The sequence below is a fragment of the Saccostrea cucullata genome, unplaced genomic scaffold, assembly GCF_032062105.1.
Source record: "Saccostrea cucullata isolate Sc308-1 unplaced genomic scaffold, CSIRO_AGI_Scuc_v1 ctg10260, whole genome shotgun sequence".
NCBI classification, from domain to species: domain Eukaryota; kingdom Metazoa; phylum Mollusca; class Bivalvia; order Ostreida; family Ostreidae; genus Saccostrea; species Saccostrea cuccullata.
In genome coordinates this window covers 1-20,789 of record NW_026927994.1, presented here as the reverse complement: position 1 = coordinate 20,789, position 20,789 = coordinate 1, and the positions used below count along the sequence as shown (strand labels likewise).

Genomic DNA, 20,789 nt, shown 5'->3' with positions numbered 1-20,789 from the left:
CGCTTTCTTATAAACCGCTTCGCGGTTTATAAAGCGTAAACACGTAATTGGATAACATAAGTTGAAATTACATGCATAAGTAAAACGGGTTCACACATAGATTCTTCGAAAGCCCTTCGGGCTTTATGGTTTGAAACCAACCCGAAATTGAACTTACCTTATTTCTTAATTATATTCATTTATTTCGTTTGATGTGGGAAAAGAGTATGTCTACAGTAAAAGACATGAATTATTATACGATTTTTCCCATGCTTCGACATAAAATAGAAACCAATTCATTTTGTAAAGACTGTAACCAATCTTAAAACCTTATAGGATAAATGACTCTTGTGTTTGTATTTATTAAGTATGGATTACTTGTAATTTTCACGATAGGTTGGAGATCTGTTTATTCCTTTATAATTCATATTTCTCTAAGACAGAATACTTACATCTTTTAGATTTTTTCTCTGTGTGTGTGGCAACAAGAAACAGTGGTGCCTTTTGCCTCCAAATGTCTTGATTGAGGTTATCCAAAACTTCAAGTAGTCTAAAAGAAACAAGAGTATGTAAGTCTAAAGGAACAAATAAAGCGTAACAATAAAACTACAATTCTGAATGAGACTGTAGCTTTACTGGTTAGTACTTATACAAGTGGAAAAAAATTGATTTTTAGGAAAGATATATATCATGATGTAGTGTACTTTTGTACGGTAAGCAGTGTATTGGGAGAAGTCTTGTCAGTTTCAATGGCAACACCCTCTATAAACAGATGCAGATTCATTATTCCCGGCTACTGACCATCAATTCATGTGTCAAATCCACTGAAACAAATAAATACCTGCCACAGAAACATACTTTGGGCTTGTATTGTGCTCTTCCAATAGAGACATTTACATGTATATGCCTAGTCTTCTTCGGATTGAACCCATACCTGGCCTCTGTGCTCTTCCAAATTGAGCTGAAGATTAACCCACTAGCCCAAAAATGTTTTCCTTTGCATGATTCTATAGGAAGCCATGATACCTGTATCTAATACTACCACATGAACACATGGACATGTATTATTAAATACATTTTATATACAGTATACACTTTATATACTACTGTAGTAATTAATGATTTTTGATGTAGCGTGTTATTTACTGCTGATCGCTATAAGTTGAAAATAACTGCAATTTTTACAATAAACGCCATAGGACCATATATATTTTTTTTTCATTTTTTTTTGCAAGGGCTCAGAAGGAAGTTTTTAATGATGCTAAGGATTTTCTGAAATTGTCCTAATTAAGTACTGAAGGGCCTAAGGTTTTTATAGAGTTCTATGGGAAAATAATTAGTTGGTCTTTTCCTTATAACCGAAACGATAAATCGCCATGTATGATCAAAGTCACATATATGATTGAAGAATATGCTTGTACGCAACATAAATAATCTAGGTTAGTAGAGCGTTCATTCTGAAACTAAAGTACATCAAAAATAAAACTGAAATTTGATTGTATTCCGGGGAAAAAATCATTTTCCATTTGGGCAACCAGTGGTCCCTTTTACAAAAAGAACTTATGACTAAGACCAAAAACTTGAGATTATTGAAAAAAAATTCTAAAATTAATGATTTCTGTTAAAAATTGCCAATATTAAAATTATTTTACTTCATTCCTCTTAAAAAGATGAAAACCATTTTTAATTTATTGAAAGTTATAAACAGAATTCATCTTCGAATGTTCTTTTTTAATATCTAATCACCCACACAAATTTTACCTGCTTTTGCAAGTGGGCAAGTGGTTATCCACAAACCTGCCTATGATGCATCAACTAAGAAAGTTTAATGAGCATAGACCAGAAATTGTTCAAAATATGCCTCTAAATCATTTTGAAAAAGAATGGGCTCAATATTTATAAAGTCATCTTGACCTACTTTTAAGTCAACGTAATGACTAATGAGGTCCTTAGATGCATCAACTGACAAAAAGTCCTTATAGTAAGCAAAATATCAACATTTTAATAAAATTTAAGTAATTTCTGGACAACTTTGAAGAGACCTTGAGACCATGCTGTTTGCCTGAGGGTAATTCCCCATGCAAATTTTTATCTACAACATCAGTTCTTGAGAAGAGATTTTTTTAGCAACCAGTATTTTTGTTTCATTTTTTCTAATTATATCCCCTTGCCTAAGGTTCACTACCCAGTGTTTTTTTTACAGATGGAAGCCATTAGGCCAAGGATACCTTTTGACAAATTGGACAATTATTGACCAAGGGGATATTGAGTATTATTAGTACTTTCATGTTAAATACTAAGATCTGATTGGTTTAGACATGAGTTAACAATCCGTATCAATTACCCTGAGCCTTAGCAACACACGTGACAACGGGTAACACAATGGTAATGCCACATGCGTGGAAATTATGCGCACAACGGTTCACCGTAGAATTCTAAAAATGTCAGTTGCGCGTTTGAAAGATTGGAATTAACTTGACGTCAATTGCTAAAGTTTGCGTCCGATAAACTTACTTGAAAACAACAAACGACAGACGATACATGCTTGCGAGTGTAGGAAACATGCTCCCGAGCCAGAAATAATGAAACTTTATATGATCTAAATGAGTATCAAACAAACAATAAAATTGGTATGTATTGGAAAGGGTGAACCGGTGAGTGTGAAAGCTTTCTAAACAACGTAAAGACACATCGACGTTTTTTTCATAGCATTTTTTGCTGACGTCTTTAATGTAATAAGACATTCAGTATAATAAAATAAATGGTGCCTGTTTTGGAGGGTAACATTTTAAATTGACACCCCACGGAAAACCATTGTCAACTCCGCGGACGCGCTGACAATGGTTTTCCTTGGGGTGACAAAGTTTCAAATGTTACCCTCTCTTAGCAAAACATGCACCCCTTATATAATGGCCCGTAATCTAACAAGTTTATGCACACTGCACAACGCATGCCGCACACCGAACAAATGGCAATAGCATTAGCTCTATGAGTCTTTGGCTCAGATGAGCTAAAAATAAAACATTTTACAAGTGTCTTACCTTTGTACGTCCACACAGAGAAGATTGATCCTTCTTGGTTATCTTTCTCTTTACTGACAACATCTTCAAACTTCTTAGTCATGTCCAACACAAGGATAAAGAAAGCCTTTTGTGTTACGTAAATTTGGTGACAGGCATAATATGCTAACTGGCCAGCAAAATCCAGCATGCTTACTGTTGGTAACTTCTCTTTTTCAGACAAGATTTTCTGAAAAATTTCATCTTTCACCATAGCTGTAGCTTCCTGGGAGATAAGATTGGCCATTACCTCTACTGTGTTCTCTTCTTCTGTGTCCTCCGTGGGTGAACTAGACATTTCCACATTCTCTTCTTTCTTTTCCTCTCGGCTATAAACTACTTCAGTACTTTTATCAGTACTTCCTACTTCCAAATTTTCTTTTTCGTTTGCATCAGAGCTGGCAACGGCACTACTGCTTGGGTCTGCTTTCAAATCTGTAGCATTTATTCTGATAAATGACTTGAATGGCGAGTCATCATCAGCCACTGAAAAAGAGGAATGTTGTTATTTAGTTTTGTTTTCATTTAGCACATCGTACAGTAATTATTTAGGCAAAAAAATTATAACTGGGTTCTCAGTCTTGTTTTCTTAAGAATATTAAATGCATGAGGGACATTTTTTTTCTTTATATCTCATGAAAAACAGACGCGGGAATTTTTTTTTAAAGATATAATTTCAAAACTAAATTTGTAGTCCACGATGTTCAAGCATCAAGTGTAGATATCAAAACAAGAGGCCCAGAGGCCACATCTCTCACCTGAGCAAATCATCTTGGAAAAAACACAAATCAGATCAGAACTGAAAAGTTTACTATAGTATCATTAATCATTGCTTTGAAGTCCTTGAGAAGACGATTTTTTAAAAGATTTTTCCTATATATTCCTATGTTAAACTTTGTTCATCCGGTGTGGCCCCTGTGTAACCTACCCCTTTAATGAATGTTGAATAGGCGGTTCATGACGATTCCTCTACTTGAATAACATTTAACCAAGTTTAATGCAATTTTACTATTGGATACACTGAACTCAGGTGTTTATCAAAAAAGGTTAAACAATTTGTAATACAAGATTCTGAGGATTGAACTTAGGTCCACATGAGCCTTTGGCTCAGGTGATTTGATGATTCTAACAAACTGCCTGAAATATATTTTTAAATGAAGTGTTATGGAATTTTTCAACTTTCAAGTGGTTCTTTTATTTGTGTGTTTGTGTATTTTAGTGTAAAATTCTAATCAGCAAGTATGATCCCCTTAATGTCATATAACATGAAACGATTTTCATCCTAAAAACAAATGTATGAAATTTTATTTACCACTAAAATGTAACAGTGACCTTTTTTCTTTATGTGGATTAAATGATTTTCTTAGTTAACTAATATATAGGAACAGAAACTTGATTCTAATTCTTACGTAACACAACTAATCAAAGTGTTTTAGCACTATAAATAGTGCTTATAATTTTATTAAACTTTGTCTTATTCCTCATGTTTTGTTTTCCTGATTATCCAGTTTTTAGGGGTCCAACCACTTATGTAAAACTTGAGGCCCTTGAAGGATCCCTGTGGCATGATTTGGAATCTACACTACTGATTGGCCAAAGGGTTCTTGAGTTCCAAATTTTTCAAGGTTCATAATTATCACCCCTTAGGAAAACCTATCCCCTTTACATAAGGATACATGGCAAGTATTCCTCATGAAAATTGACAACAATGCGGACTGAAATGGAAATCCTTGATTGTGTCTTCTTTCTCTATTGTACCTAAATCTTGATTAATTCATATAATGAAACGATGGAAACAAGATGTGTACACTTAACAAAACCCAACAGTGATGCTGCTTTGTACTGTGTTTCAGCACTATAAATAGTGCTTATAATTTTATAAACTTTGTCTAATTCCTCAGTTTTGGTTTACCACACTACATGAAATCTGTGAATCCAACTGACGTTCGAGTTCTAAGGTTGATGGAGTTATCTTTAACCATGTTATTGATCGAGTTCTACTGTGGAAAACCTTCAGAAACCCCACTTTGTACCGTGGAAGTAGATTCCTCATGAAGCTGCACTGAAATCAATGCCATCATAACTTATCTAAATCTTGATGCTTTATCCTGTGTACACGGCCATAAATTTAGGAAAAATTTGAATAATCATGATGTTTGTCTTACGTTTGACTGATTTCTAAAATGCAGTCAAAATGCAGTCAGGAAATCCGTTTTTTTTTTTTTTGGGGGGGGGGGGGGGGGGTAATTGACGAGCGCATGAGAGAAATTGTATTTTATTATTTGAGGATAAAAGTGGGTAATGCGAATTGTTGAATAAAATGCGGATGAGCCTGAGAATCAAGTTATTATTTTTTAGGCCTTATCTCTTTTTTCATATCTGAGGATTGAGAACAAACAGTCTATTGATTTTAACTTAAATCAACATATATGTGTTCATTATTCAAACAATAATTTTTCTTATATCCCCCTTCGAAGAATCGAGGGGATATTGCTTTGCTGCTGTCTGTCAGTTCGTCGGTCTGTCAACCGGTCTGTCTATTGGTCCACTAAGTTTCCTTCATTTTCTTCACAACCATTGCACATACTGAAATGCTGAAATGAAATGTTGGTATACAGATTGATCAAATTAATATCTAGGTCAAGTTTCTTTTGACAGAGATATGCCCCTTGGACTTGGTAAAATTCCAACTAAGCTGTAGATTCCTTATTTTTCGTGAGTACTTATTATCGCGAATGAGCTCTTCAACAGCAAATCGCCAGAATAAGAAAACACAAATGAACAGTCGATCAAGAGTTTTAAAACAGATTTCACAAAGTACTTTATATATCTGTAGACGGACAATATTTTAGCCTTCATTACTAAACTTCTTTTTTTTTAAATCTTTAAATATATCTGATTTTCCTTATTCTTGGAATATATACGTATATATGCATATTAATTTCTTGATTTTTAAAAGATCTATATATTATGACTTAGGCTTCTACTAATGGAAAAAAATACTCAGGTTTGAATTATCTTCATAATTAAGGCTATCAAAATTTAATTCTCTGGTTCTCAGGCCAATTTTCTCCAAAACAGATGCGGGAGGGCGGCATTTTATTTTTCATTTTATTGGCAATAAAGTAGATGAGGGAGGTATTTTTTTAAATTTTAATTTCCGAATTTTCTTTAACATTATGATAATTTTTTTAATCACAGATATACTTTCCATTTCTGGTCAAAATTTCTGCTTTATCCATTGATTAACAGTGTGTAAACATCGTAATATCCTCGAATGTATTTTCAAACGAAGTAGCCAAAATCTCATTGTAAATGGCTACCGGAAGTGATATTTGAATACTAAACTATGAAACAAATGAGGTCGGAATTTTTTCCCGGATTGGTCTCCGCAATAACAACTTTTTATTTTATCAAAAATACAAAAAAATCAGCAATGCGGCTACCTCAAAACGGATGCGCGCGGGCCTGAGAACCAAGATTTCAGTTTTATATGGCCTAAATATAATCTATAAATCTATTTTTTTCAAAAGTGCCTTCACAACAGATCTTAACTTCCCGTCAGGAACTTCTGTTTGTCAATAAGGTTTTTGATCTATGTTTTCCATGTAGGGATTGTTGTAATAAACTATTAAATCAATCTTATTATTTACTTTTATATATTATCTACGTAATGACGTATTTTTATTGTTTAAGATAATATGTGCCTGTTTCGCATTAAGCTGCTTTAATTTCGTTTGTGGTGCTTCTTGCAAAATTACGCGATAATTAATTCCACGTGTATATTTAGGAATCTACAGTATTTATTATATGATGATTGAATATTCTAGATTGAACATTGTAAGAACTAACTAGAAATATGTCCATAGGACATGAATGCCCCGCCGAGGATATATTAGTAAAGCAACATGAAAATTTGTATGTGTATAAAATTTGATCAGTTTGGTTCAGGTAGGGCTTATAGTTACTACCCTGAAATGAAAACATAGGTCAGATCCAGCATCCGAAGCAAGTCTGGTAGTGTACATCCCTAGATGATTCATCCATGCAAGTTTGGTTCAGGTAGGGCTTATATTCTTATAATTACTAAGGAATGAAAATGTAGGTCAGATCCAGCATCCGAAGCAAGTTTGGTAGTTTCCATCCCTAGATGCATCATCCATGCAAGTTTGGTTCAGGCAGGGCTTACAGTTACTTGGGAATGAAAATAGAGGTCAGATCCAGCATCTGAAGCAAGTCTGGTAGTGTCCATCCCTAGATGCATCATCCATGCAATGTATGTTCAGGAAGGGCTTATAGTTACTTGGGAAGGAAAATATAGGTCAGATCCAGTATCCGAAGCAAGTCTGGTAGTGTCCATCCCTAGATGCATCATCCAGGCAAGTTTGGTTTAGGCAGGGCTTATAGTTATTTAGGAATGAAAATATAGGTCAGATCCAGCATCTGAAGCAAGTGGTGTTAGTGTCCATCCCTAGAACATCATCCAAGACAAGTTTGGTTCAGGTAGGGCTTATAGTTACTTGAGCAATTGGTTAAAAAAGCACATATCAGCATCCGAAGCAAGTCTGGTAGTGTCCATCCCTAGATGCATCATCCATGCAAGTTTAGTTCAGGTAGGACTTATAGTTACTTTGGAATAAACTAGGTCACACATTCCAAGCAAGTTTGGAAGTCTCCATCCCTAGATGCATCATCCATGCAAGTTTGGTTCAGGTAGGGCTTATAGTTACTTGGGAATCAAAATATAGGTCAGATCCAGAATCAGAAGCAAGTCTGGTAGTATCCCTAGATGCATCATCCATGCAAGTTTAGTTCATAGTTACTTGGGAATCAAAATGTAGGTCAGATCCAGCATCCTGAGAATGGTATGTCCATCCCTAGATGCATCATCCAGGCAAGTTTGATTCAGGTAGGGCTTATAGTTACTTGGGAATGAAAATGTAGGTCAGATCCAGCATCTGAAGCAAGTCTGGTATTGTCCATCCCTAAATGCATAATCTATGCAAGTTTGGTCCAAGTAGGGCTTTTAGTTCCTGAGGAATGGACCTGCTCCAAACACTTAAACCTGGTCACTCATCTGGAAAATGTAGAGTCCATGATTTGAACAAAGTCTGGTAGTGTTCATCCCTACGCAGTACAGTTAAGGCAACATTTTCTATAAAAACGCACGGAATCCGATACATATAATGTTTAACAGTTTTATTTTTGAGAAAGACACTCTAGTTAAAATAGCTATATCTTATCTTGAAGAGTATGTCCATCGCTTTTCACATCGGTATTTTTTGACATCATGTGACCCCTTGAAGTCACGTGGGCTGATTTTAGCTAAGAAATGAGATGTCAAATTTAACCAAAAAGTGCAAGGGCAAGGCAAACAAAAAATTAACTGCAAAATGTTTTATGTTGTCACTATGTATCTATACTTTCTCAAAAGTGATGCTCATTCAGTTAGTTTTTCGATATAATTAAGTTATTCAGCTAAAACAGACAGTAATGTATGAAAAATAGGATATTTTCCTAATTTCATCGCGAATTATAAATTAACTATAGGATTACAAAGAAATGAGCATCATTTTTTGAAAACTATACAATAAAATAAATAATTTAAAATAAAAACCTAATTTTTAGATTGTCGCCTTGCCCTTGCACTTTTTGATTAAAAATTGAAATCTTGGAAAAGTCAATCTAATTTTAGTTTTCAAACGCATCATTGACCCAGCATGGGAGATAACTCTTGAGTACTTGATATAGTTTGTTTACCTCGTAAATTTTAAATAAATATACATGCGGACAGGGCTGGACTCCTTTTTTTTACTTTATCAAACGGTATGCATAAAAATCGTTGACATTTCTTTCTTTTCTGTGTATTCGTTCTCCATATATTGTGTACATTAAATGTCTTTCAAACCTCACGCATTTCCTCAATGATGTGTATATACATGTAGTATTACTTACAAACAGGTCTAAATATTGCCGATATATTTAGGAGAACACAAATGGTTAATTAAAATATAGCCTTCATTAATAATTAAGTATATATCTATTCCCCTCTCACACTACTGTACGCATAGGCGTCGGAACGGGGTGGGGGGAGGGGGGGGGCTGGGGATTAGCCTCCATACTTATTTTCAAATTATATACATGTACGTAATGTAGGCATTTGAATTTACCTTTTCTTTTGGTTAAGCCCCCTCCCCCTTTCAATTAGCCCCCTTTCATTTGCTTCCGACGCCTATCGTACACAAACTTGTTTTCATATTTTTTTTTCTTTCTGCATACGAGATCATGTTCAGATCTACGATCGCTTTCAATCAGACGGTTATTCAGACCGCTTACTGGTAATTAAGGGATATAAACTAAGTTTTAAGTTTTAGGAACTAATAAGAAAGGATTGGGCTATACTCCTGTATTTGTCAAGGGGACAGCCATTTTATTCCGAGGGGAGGGGCTGGCAGATCTTAGAAATAAATACTTGCAGATCAGTGATCTTTTTAAACATTTTTTTTTCATGTTAGACTTTTCAATGAAGGGGAAAACAAATAATCTGTCCTTCATTTTATTAATCGGAAATAAATATTAATCTGTCCTTCATTGACATGAAAATAAAAAAAAATCTGGAAAAACTCGCCTGCCCCCCCCCCCCCCCTTTCCCTCAGAATCAAATGGTGGTCCCCTATCCTATTTTGAATCAATTAGGAGGATAGCTAGTCTTCTGGGGTTTTTTTTAATATTATTAAAAAATAAATGAACACAATACACATGCTGGAAATAAGATCTTTATGGACATTAGTACCCTCCACACAAAATAGTATGCAAGTTAAGATTTTCAAATCTTAATGGCCTTTTCAACACATGAACAGTAAATAAATTAAAAAGTCAAATTATTTTGTTTATCTAGAAAATTTATTAAATAAACATTTCTTTTCAAATCCAATGATAGACTGTAGGCCTAGGAATGCTGGGCAGGTGCAAATTATTTCCATCACTTCATGTTCTTGTGGATAAAATGAATTCTGAAAATATGAGAAAATCAGGAAATACCATTATTGAAAGTAATTTGTGTTTTAAAAAATGAAATTAAAAAATGCATTGAAACATTTAACATAGAATGCATATACATGTTTTCAATTCTTCTGTTAGTTTTATTATCAAAACTTTGTATGGTTTATAGCTAATATTGAGCATACCATTTTCCTTAAATGATAGATTAACTTCCTGCCTGAATAAATCCATTAGTCCACAGGAATAGCTATGCCTACAACACAATATAATATGCAGTTATATGCTATGAAATTACTAAATATACATTGTAGAATAAAATGGAATTACATTTTACAAAAAACTATGCTACATTGTATACTGTAGTGAATTTATGTAATTCATATAAATGGAAAAAAAATGTGTTACAAAACTTCTCTGGGAAAGTGAAACTTCTGACATTTAGTACAATAGTTATCGGAGTTTCTCCTTTACCAAAGTGAAAAAAAATGTAAAGTACATGCAAACTTTAAAAATGTGAAATGCTTTAGAAGTATACATACCCTGTGGAGAAATGATGCATTTTTTATTTATTCATTCTTTAAGCCTGATACTCTTGACAGCTACAATGATAAAAATATTATATAAATAATTTAATGTACATGTAATCTAAACAAAAAATGAATATTTTTTTCATTACTTTAGAAATTCTAGAAAATTACAACCATAGATCTGATTGTATGATTGATTGTATATTGTTTAACGTCTCTCTCGAGAATTTTTCACTCATACGGAGACGTCACCGTATGCCGGTGAAGGGCTTCAAATTTAGACCTATACTCGGCACTCAGGGCCATTGAGCAGTGAGGGTTCTTTATCGTGCCAGCGCCTACCGTGACACGGGACCTACGTTTTTAAGGTCATATCCGAAAGACCCGTGACTTTCACTTCTGATGCCAAGCGCTTGGCGAAGGAACAGTCACTACCTATTTTTACGTCTTAGGTTTGACGCGGCGCCCGGAACGAGAATCCCGATCACGAAGCGAACGCTCTACCACTAGGCTACCGTGAACGGTTCACCATAGATCTGAAGTGGGGCTTCTATGTGTTCAACACAATGATACTGATTTTTTTTAAAATTGTGTATATTTGTAATATGTCAAAAGACATCATAGCTTGTATAGGCCTAGTCACTAGTGAATCATTGATTGAAACAATGAAAACATCTCATTTAATTTATTTTAGTTTAAATTTTTGTTACTGATGACCTCCATTATTAATACATATTGTCTCAAAGAAAATAAGCTAATTGACAGGAACTCAGTACATATTTAGTGCAATTAATTTTTAATAATTCTAAAAAGTGTGCAACTTAGTATGGGGGGGTGTGGTTACACACAAGGCACTGCATTACAGTTTTTCACTGACTGTGATATGATGTGAAATGAACATGAGCACACTCGGGTTTTTTATGTTAACAAAAGCATGTCTACATATTCTAGATCTACACATGTACCTACATATGCGTATACATAGGGGCCTACCTGGCCTGGAATTTCAGTGCAGTGATGGATCTACGGAGCTGGTGCATATCGTCTCAGTTTTCTGCTATTTTCCGAAATAATGTCCTCATATTCTCGTAAAAGGAAGAAACAATGCCGTGTCTCTTATTTTATCCCTATTTTCTTTGAAGATTGTGTGGTTATTGCATTTAAATCCACTGCAAATCTCAGCTGATGTCGCCACGTTTTTAGATGTAAACAACATTCCGTGTCACCGAGTGCAAGCGCTTGGCTGAAGCCGAATGCAGACAAACGGCACAATTAAAAGAGAATTATTTTAAAGACATGCTATTATATATACGAGGAAATCACTAATTATTTTCTATTTCAACATGAAGATATTGCTGTTTATTACAAATTCTTGCAGATATCGGTAAATTGTTATTTTGAGCACCATTTCCTTATATGGATCAATCAGGGCGGAGCAACTGTCATGACGTCAGACCTCATTATGACTTCATTACCATATTTTTTTCATGTGTTGCCTTAACTGTACTGCGTAGATGCATCATCCAGGCAAGTTTATATTAACATGTGAAGTTTGATAACACCATCTTAAATGGTATGTTTAAAACTGAGCTAAACACTAATTTAAGACAAGAGGCCCAGGGGCCACATCGCTCACCTGAGCAATTGGTTAGGAAAAAGCACATATCAGATCAGAACTGAAAGTTTACTGGGGGGGGGTTGAATTTTAACCCCCAAGGAGGTCATGATTTGAATAAACTAGAATCTACACTACCTGCGGATGATTCCCTATAGATATCACTATAAGCATGGCTTTGAAGTACTTGAAAAGAAGATTTTAAAAGGATTCCCTATATATTCCTATGTAAAACTTTGATTGGCCATTTGGCTCCACCCTTCCCCCAGAGTTCATGATTTGAACAAACTTGAATCTACACTACCTGAGAATGATTCCACATGAGTTTCATCTTTCCTAGCCCAGTGGTTCTTGAGAAGATTTTTAAAGATTTTTCCTATATATTCTTATGTAAAACTTTGATCGGCCATTTTGGCCCCACCCTACCCCCGGCTCAGGTGAGGTCAAGGCCAAAGGAAAGGTCAAGGTCAAAAAATGTTGATGCAGTTGCATAGCTCTCATCAATATCTATCAGCATATGAAATTTGATAAAAGTGTTTTGGATAGTTTCTTTGAAACTTAGCTTTGAACAGAGCTAAATGCAAAGTGTGATGGAAGGACAGAAGGACGGAAGGACGGAAGATGGACATAACAAACACTATATGCCCCGGCCATATTCATGGCGGGGCATAAAAATATGTCCATAGGACATGAATGCCCCGCCCAGGCTTCATTAGTAAGGCAACATGTGTATACATGTGACATGTGTATTCAGCATATAAATTTTGATGAATAGTTTCTTTAAAACTGGGTTTCATACAAAAACTCAAAAGAGGTATTTCTGTTTGAAAAGTGTCTTTTTCATTTGTCCTTTGAATATGTCTCAGAATTTTTTCTACCTTCTAAAACTCCATCTCTAACAATGAAGACATGTTGATGGACTTCCAGTCCCCTGGTGGACTCGGTAACTTCACTGATATCTTGGCGTTTCCATCTTAATCGCTTCAGCAATGTTGTTATTCCCCTGGATGACTTTGTAGCTTTGCTGACAGTTTGACTTTGCCCTCTTAATCGCTTCAGTAGCGTTGTTTTTCCAGCCTCAGCACATCCAACAATTATTCCTCTGGCATGGGAAACAGTTGTCTTCTCCTTCCTCAGAAACTTCTTCAACTCCTCCACTTTATTTATATCATCACTGCTAGGATCTATAACAAAAACAGAATGTTCTCAGAATGGACATCAGAACAAATATATATGAAGCACTAGAATTTGAATTTTTTTAAATGCTCTTTACAGGTGTTCCAGGGAAAAAATAAGTTACTCTAGATCTGTTATTTTCATATCTTATTTTTTCTAATTCAGTCCCAGAATATTATCTGGTATTATGGCTTTGGTCGTATGATTTACGTCATGGGCTATGAACAAGGATTGAAATTTGTCACAAGTGACATTGTGTCAATGTTTAATAATTAATATTAGCTTATTGTACAGGTATTGGTAAGAGTTATCTTTATTTGGGCATTAGGAGTTATCGTTTATTTCGTTTATGCACTATTGGTCACTGAGTTGTACTTGTTCTATTTTTATCAAAGTATACTCGTCGAGCCCGTTTGAGTAGTTTGGTCAGTTATTTATATACTGGGTGTTGGCTTGTGTTTGTCAGATGAGGTCTGGATGCCGGGAGTTATACTTTACCCATGCTTAGTAATCTTGGCTGTGTCTTTTATATTACTCATGCTGTGTGAACTTGGGTGTGTACTGTTTCCCCTGCTGTGTGATCTTGGGAATCAGGGATGTTTTGTAGCAGTGTTGAGAGCAAGACCTGGGGGCCGACAGTATGATTTTTATGTATAAAATGCCACAGCTCAGTAAGTTTTTTCACTTTGCAATATTTTTGTTGTTAGCTTTAAAGAGCAATTTTCTTTGGAAAACTGTTAGCAATATAGCGAGTATGTATATATTTAATACGCTTTAATTCATTTACTTGTTAAATGGCAAAAATATATGTTTTCTTCTGTAATTTGTTTGTAAAATCTAGTATATTGAACAGATGTGTGTTTTGAATATTTTATTAGAAAACCCTATGAAAATTGTAGGTGACCAAAATTGTATATTAAGCTTTTGTTCTGGACGGGAGGATTGGTGTATGTGGTAAGGCTACTTTTAGGATATGGACCGGAAGGGACAATATGGTGGACCATACATTGCGACATGATGTGAAGTGTAAATCTGTCCAGTGATGACCACGATTGAACTTTTGGCCGTTTTCATGTTTACTGTACATATGTAGATAAATTTATTGTTAATTATTATGAATCTTGTTATTTCTTGGTGAACAGAAGGTCATCCAAAATATTATTTGTTTTGGGTTGTTAATACAAATTTAAAGAACCCATCACAACTTGAGGTCAGTTGTGACAAAATTAAACATTTTTTGTCAAAAAAAAATTAATTCCTCTGTTTAAAATTTACAAACATATATAATTAAATACTATTTCTGTAGCAAAAAAATAGCAATGTCTTTTACTCGTGAAACAAGAGGTCCATGGGTGACATGAGTCACCTGAGTAACTTTGGAGATGCCTTTTTTCAACCAGAATCCCCCCCCCCTTGTATTACATATTGAGGCCATATCCACCCCCTCCCTGGGGTCAGGATTTTAACAATTTAGAATCAACACTACCCAGAATGCTTCCGTATAAATTTCAGCTTTACTGGCTCAGTGGTTCTTGGAAAGAAAATTTCTAAATTTTCTTCTATATATTTCTATGTTAAACGTGGATTCCCTATTGTGTCAATGTGGCACCACCCGCCCTACCCCCGGGGGTCATGATTTTGCCAATTTAGAATTAACACTACCCCCATGATGCTTCAACACAAGTTTCAGCTTTTATGGCCTGTTGATTCTTGAGAAAATGATTTTTAGAGAATTTTTCGTATGCATTTCTATGTAAAACTAGGATCCCCTACTGTGACCCCGCCCTTAGTATCCCCAGGGGTCATGATTTTAATAGTTTTGAATTTTCATTTCCCAAGGATACTTCCACACAAGTTTCATTTTTTCTTTGCCATTGGTTCTTGAGAAGAAGATTTCTAAAGATTTTCCCTACATATTTCAATGTAAAACTTGGATTCCCTATTGTGGTTCCGCCCCCCCCCCCCCCCGGGTCATGGTTTTAACAATTTAGAATCTAAACTACCCCAGGGTGCTTCTACATAAGTGTCAGGTTTTCTGCCCAGTGGTTCTTGAGAAGAAGATTTTTAAAGATGTTTCCTATATATTTCTATATAAAACTTAGATTCCCTATTGTGGCCCCATCCTACCCCTGGGGGTCATGGTTTTAATAATTTAGAATCTACACTACCCCAGGATGCTTCCACATAAGTTTCAACTTTTCTGGCCAAGTGGTTCTTAAGAGGAAGATTTTTAATAAACCCACCCTATTTTCATCTTTTCTTGATTATCTCCCCTTGTAAGGGGACTTGGCCCTTCATTTTGACAATTTGAATTCCCCATCACTCAAGGATGCTTTGTATCAAGCTTTGTTAATATTGACCCAGTGGTTCTTACGAAGAAGTTGAAAATGTGAAAAGTTTACAGTCGGACGGACAGCTAGACAGATGGACGCCGGATAAAATGTGATCAGAAAAGCTCACTTGAGCCTACGGCTCAGGTGAGCTATTCTGCTAATAAACCAGAAGTCTGTATCGAGACTGAAGCTCTACTGGTTTGTACTTATAGCAAAGGAAGAGAAAAGTACTTAAGCAGTTGGGAATTGAAACTTAACAACAGCAATAAATAGAATAATGATCCTTGATAAAATCTCTTTATGTTCTTAGTGTAGTCTACTTGTGTGCCAAGTTATATCGAAATCAGACTAAAACTGTAGGAGGAGAAGCATTTTGAAACAATTTTACAGACATTTCTATTCTTAGTAACCTTGGCAACACCATTCATCGATATCAAAAACAGATACATAGAATTATGGATCTTAGTGTAGTCTACTTGTGTGCCAAGTTATATTGAAATCAGACCAAAACTGTAGGAGGAGTAGCATTTTGAAACAATTTTACAGAAATTTCTATTTTTAGTTACCACGGCAACACCGTTCATTGAAATCAAAAACCAATACACCGCATTATGTATCTTAGTGTTATCTACTTGTGTGCCAAGTTATATTCAAATCAGACTAAAACTGTAGGAGGAGTAGCATTTTGAAAAAAAATCACCGAAATTTCTATTTTTAGTAACCATGGCAACATCTTTCATTGAAATCAAACCCTATGTATAGAATTATGTATCGTAGTGCTGTCTACTTGTGTGCCAAGTTATATTGAAATCAGACCAAAACTTTAGGAGGAGTAGCATTTTGAAACAATTTTACAGAAATCTCTATTTTTAGTAACCATGGCAACAACATTCACCTAAATCAAAAACCGATACGTAGAATTATGTATCTTAGTGTAGTCTACTTGTGTGCCAAGTTATATTGAAATCAGACCAAAACTGTAAGAGGAGTAGCATTTTGTAAGAATTTCAGGGAAATGTCTATTTTTAGTTACCATGGCAACACCTTTAATCGAAATCAAAAACCGATATATAGAATTATGTATCTTAGTGTAGTCTACTTGTGTGCCAAGTTATATTGAAATCAGACCAAAACTGTACAAGGATAGCATTTCGTAAGAATTTCACAGAAATGTCTATTTTTAGTTACCACGGCAACACCTTTTATCGAAATAAAAAAAACGATATACAGAATTGTGTATCTTAGTGTAGTATACTTGTGTGCCAAGTTATATTGAAATCAAACTAAAACTGTAGGAGGAGTAGCATTTTAAAGGAATTTCACAGAAATTTCTATTTTTAGTTACCATGGCAACACCTTTTATCGAAATCAAAAACCAATACACAGAATTATGTATCTTAGTGTAGTCTACTTGTTTGCCAAGTTATATTTAAATCAGACCAAAACTGTAGGAGGAGTAGCATTTTAAAGGAATTTCACAGAAATTCTATTTTTAGTTATCACGGCAACACCTTTTATCGAAATCAAAAAATGATATACAGAATTGTGTATCTTCGTGTAGTCTACTTGTGTGCCAAGTTATATTGAAATCAGACCAAAACTGTAGGAAGAGTAGCATTTTAAAGGAATTTCACAGAAATGTTTATTTTTAGTTACCACGGCAACACCTTTTACCGAAATCAAAAACCAATAAACAGAATTATGTATCTTAGTGTAGTCTACTTGTGTGCCAAGTTATATTCAAATCAGACCAAAACTGTAGGAGGAGTAGCATTATAAAGGAATTTCACAGAAGTTCTATTTTTAGTTACCATGGCAACACCGTTTATCAAAATCAAAAACTGATACACAGAATTATGTATCCTCGTGTAGTCTACTTGTGTGCCAAGTTATATTGAAATCAGACCAAAACTGTAGGAGGAGTAGCATTTTGAAAAATTGTTTACAGACAGACGGACAGCTAGACAGACGAACGGACGCCGGACGCATTACTATCGCATAAGCTCTTCTGGTCTCTGATCAGTAGAGCTAAAAACTAACTGCGTCATCTTATCAACCTTAAGAAGTTTTAACAAGAGGCCCAGGGGCCACATCAAATCACAATTGCTTGTTTTCTTTCATCACTTTGTAACATAATGCATTGTGTAAATACAGAACAAAAAGGGTTTTTTCACTAAAACAGTACTTAAAAGAAAAAGATTAAATAGCATGATAAAGTGAGACACTGTGTGACACCTCCTTCCCACCCAAACCTACCCCCAAAAAATTGTGTGTGTGTGAGGAAGGGAGAGGGTGAGGGAGTGTGTGTGTGTGTGGTGAAGTTGGGGGTGGGAGGGGGGGTTACACTGATATGACTCTATAATTCTGGCATTGGTTTCATTTTAACCATAAAATCTCCATGTAATATACATGTAGAATGTCACCCCAGTACACAGTGTAGATTTACTGAACACCTGCTACAGAAATACACAACATTCCTAGACAGAGCTGTGTTAATATCAATGGTGTTTATATCTAACTGTCAGTACTGTACAAAATGTTTGTAGTCAATGTGATTAAACTTTGTTTTAACACATTGAATGACGTATTCAAAGTATATATTATCTAATGATAAGGTCTATGACATCCCCTCCCTCCCTCCAACACTCATGAACCCCAATTGTACAATTATTTTTCCATTTCCTGACATTTGTAGTGATCTACAAATTTAATCTACAAACCATTTAGCAGAGGAATATAAAAATATCATGTTAACCCAAATAGAAGAGAGAATCAATGAGAGTTATTTAACCATGTTAACAAATCATTAGACAATCTGTACAAAATCAGGATTTGTTTGTCACAGACAACAAAGTTAACAACTAAGTACACATTAAAATAACTCTAACATGTCTAATTAAATCTAATATGAAAATCAAATCATTATTAATTTGACAACTTATCTATTAATATCCTTTCTTAAAAACATTTCTTGTTACATAACACAAGTTAGAATTCAATTAAGCATGTAATGTATAAACACTTAAAAGTTATCACTATGATAATTCCGTAATGTCTTGTAATCACACATAAAACAATGACTATACTATATTATACACACTAAACATTGTAAACAAACATATAATAATACTTCAGTATAACTTACCAGTCAGATTCTCCCCTCCATAGTTAGGTCTGTAGATGTTCACTGTGTTGTGGCGGTATGATCCTACCCAGACAGAGCGGGTGATGTCATCATAACTCAGGCTGTATGGTCTGTTTATCCCGTGTTGTTCTGTATCTAACTGTGTCAGGTAGTTACCATCTTTATCAATGATATGTACTGTGTCGGTGTAATCATCACACACCAGGATGTGTGACAGCGCGTCAGTACAGATTCCATATGGTGATAGTCGTGATCCTGATGGGTGACCTGTGTAGGAGAAGCGATGTATTCCTCTTCTGTCTGTCACCACTACAGCACGCCAATAGTCAGACACAATAACATCTCCATTGAGGTTCTCTGTGATGTAGATAGGATAACTATACAGTTCCTGACCTGTGTTGTCGTGCTGTATGGTCTGTTTGTGTCCTCCTGTGTTAGTGTAACGGTTTACCTGGCCTGTCACTGTATCAGTATTATGTATCCCGACCAGCAGGTGTCCAGTGGAGGGGGAGCTGTAGACACTCCATGGTATCCATGGTGATGTGTATGGTATCACTGTGGTCTTTACTTTATCTTTAGATCGTTTTATGATGTTACGGTCACTGTCTATATAAATCACATCACCATCCCTAGTCACAGTATGTACTCCACCACCATATTGATATAAATCCGTCACATGGTCTAGAATGTCACCTGTCGTGTTAGTTAAGATGAGATTGCCTTCACCATCACTGATCCAGACCCGGTCTGATGTCACACGGGTAATGTGATCACACCTACTAACACCAGACACTGTGACAGATTTCTGTAACACCAGTCTATACATGACTGACACACGACTTTTATTTCTTTTTCCTGTGACTTTATAATCCTGTGTTGATTTCCTTCAGTCAGGGAGATCTCTCTGTCAATTACAACACTGTTCTAGAATTATCTACATCAGGAACACACTGTTTATAAATAACAAATGTACTCATTGTAAAATGTTTGGGTTTTCAAAACTTATACAGTGTTAAACAATTAAATAGAATTAACAGATAAACATAAATACCTTGACACTTGCTTCTCAATGCTTTGTCTCCATTCATAGCAGCCTCCAAGTGTTCTCAATTAAACCTGTCTAACAAAGCAATATTTATAAATTAAAACACATATAAATTGTGACAGACTGGAAAACAGTTCAGGTTCTTATAGATGTTAACATGAAATCATTTAAAACCTGACATTCAATAACATTGTACTTACAATCCAGTGTGCAAACTTTGTAATTTACAAAAGAATAATCATGTTAAAAACTGCATTCTTACAAATCAAAGAGCTTTCCTTGCCATAAAACTGACACGTATGTGTGCCTCGCTAATCAGCACACTGCCTTCCTGTGCGGTCAACACCACACCCCCATCTCCCCTATCCCTCTAAATTACAGCTCGGCCCGTGTGTGTTCACCGTCGACATACCTGAACTGCTCTCTCACCTTGTGTCAAACAGTATCTAGTTTCGGGATTCTGTTCATACCTTGTGTGAACTACATGTTAACTCATAAAATATTTTTTAATCAATTATTTAAATATAAATTGTACAATTTATGGATTTAAAAAAAAAACATTTTCTTTCTTGAATTTAAATAAAAAATATAATAAATCAATTTAATGAAACAAAGTCCCTTAACTCAATCCGCTGACTTATTTTATTAGTACGATGATTCCATTATAATGTTTAAGTATTTTCATGATTTGTAAAAAAAAAAAAAAAAAAAATAGTGCACTTAAGGTTTATGAACTTTCGGATCAATGGGTTTTCTTTTGGATCACCGGGTTTTCATCGGGTTACAGACAGAATTAATTGTAGGAAACAATTTCTTTGATCGTAGAAAAGATTGAAATATTTCTAACATTCTAAACTATGAAAAATTGCTCGCATTAATTTTTTCTGCGGTATTTTACTGTAATAAAA

The 20,789-nt window shown here is 35.0% G+C and overlaps 1 protein-coding gene and 1 long non-coding RNA gene across 2 annotated transcripts; both read right to left on the bottom strand.

Annotated features, from left to right (window-relative positions):
- Positions 1-413: 413 nt before the first annotated feature.
- LOC134276105 (uncharacterized) lies at positions 414-19,990 on the bottom strand. The gene is made up of 5 exons (XM_062758381.1): positions 19,888-19,990; positions 18,837-19,740; positions 13,061-13,366; positions 3,021-3,524; positions 414-529 (listed from the first exon to the last, which is right to left on the bottom strand). The coding sequence occupies exons 2-5, from the start codon at positions 19,660-19,662 to the stop codon at positions 414-416; spliced, it is 1,752 nt and encodes a 583-aa protein (XP_062614365.1). The 5' UTR covers positions 19,663-19,740; positions 19,888-19,990.
- On the bottom strand, positions 9,764-11,821 carry LOC134276100 (uncharacterized). The gene is made up of 4 exons (XR_009993981.1): positions 11,561-11,821; positions 10,580-10,639; positions 10,226-10,293; positions 9,764-10,051 (listed from the first exon to the last, which is right to left on the bottom strand). It is a non-coding gene; the product is annotated as an uncharacterized LOC134276100 (long non-coding RNA).
- Positions 19,991-20,789: the final 799 nt, after the last annotated feature.